Source organism: Merops nubicus, unplaced genomic scaffold, assembly GCF_000691845.1.
Source record: "Merops nubicus isolate BGI_N331 unplaced genomic scaffold, ASM69184v1 scaffold43001, whole genome shotgun sequence".
NCBI lineage: Eukaryota > Metazoa > Chordata > Aves > Coraciiformes > Meropidae > Merops > Merops nubicus.
Window position 1 is genome coordinate 1,617 of NW_008591030.1, and position 1,165 is coordinate 2,781.

General features: G+C 58.0%; 1 protein-coding gene across 1 annotated transcript in view; it reads right to left on the bottom strand.

Moving 5' to 3' along the window:
• Positions 1–1,124, bottom strand: part of LOC103782352 (proliferation-associated protein 2G4-like) — a gene marked incomplete at both ends in the record, with an annotated part of 2,311 nt that extends 1,187 nt beyond the window's left edge. Inside the window, 3 exons of the mRNA XM_008950120.1 lie at positions 279–348; positions 523–628; positions 996–1,124. Of these exons, the coding sequence (XP_008948368.1) occupies positions 279–348; positions 523–628; positions 996–1,124 (305 nt within the window). The remainder of the gene's footprint in view (positions 1–278; positions 349–522; positions 629–995) is intronic.
• Positions 1,125–1,165: the final 41 nt, after the last annotated feature.

The following is a 1,165-nucleotide window of genomic DNA, read 5'->3' on the forward strand; positions in this document are numbered from 1 at the left end:
GTGAGGGTGCAGAGCCTGGAGCAGCTGCCCAGAGAGGTTGTGGAGTGATCTCTGGAGAGATCCCAAACCCTCCTGGACATGCTGGACATGACCCTGGGCACCCTGCTGTGGGTGACCTGCCGGAGACGATCTCCAGAGGTCCCTTCCAACCCCCAGCACTCTTGAAATTCTGTGCTCTGCTCTGCCACGGGCACCTCTGGAACAGAATCCCCCGACTCATCAGCTTTTCCCCCTCTCACAAAGCAGCAGCAGCAGCCCTGCCCCTGCCCCAGCCCTACCTTGGAGGCGTCTATGACAAAGCTGTGTGCTACATTCGCTATGAAGCCGTCGACGTGGACACCCAGGTCACTGCAAGGCAGAGAGAGAGTTAATTACAGGTGGGGCCTCACAGCTCGGGCAACTTGTGTGGCTTCTAGAAGCCACACAGGACTCAAGCATGCTTGGGAGTGCTTCATTTGACTGGTTCTTTAATTAGCCACGCCGAGGCTGAAGGCTGAACTCCAGGAGAAGTTGGACACTCACATCTTGACCAAGTCCCCGTCCTTCAGGATGTAATCCTGGTCACTCTTCAGTGGGGAGAAGTGACAGACACAGTTGTTGACTGATATACTCGTTGGGAAGGCAATACCTGCAAAGGGAAGGGGAAAAGATCCCCTGAAATCCTGCAGCCCACAGCGGGTGGGTCGGCACTCGGTGTTTTGGGACAGTGTCTGTGCCCATCGTGTCCAGGGCCACAAGGGACCCACCAAAAGCTCCTGGAGAGAGGCTCTGGGTGACGTGCTCAGCACCACACAACTCCCACAGCAGCCTCCTGAGGGGAGGGCACTGAAACCAGAGCAGCTCTGGACACCAAGGGGGCCGATTCGGTGTCAGGACGGGAAGCTGAGGCTCAGCCACGCGCCCCAGCGGGGCAGGCAGGAGGATTGGGGGTTCAAACCATCTCTCTGGGAACAGCCAACTGCTCCTTACCCTGCCGAGCACGGGGCCTCCCTCACCTTTTTTCATTTCTTTCTCCTTCTTGAAGATCTTGCCCGTCTCCTCCATGATCATGGCATCTCCCTTCTCACACAGGCACAGGACCGACGCTCCGGAGCTCGCCGCTTCCACCACCGCTCGCAGGACCCCTGGATCCAAACAAACACACACACGTGGGGCTGTGGAAGCA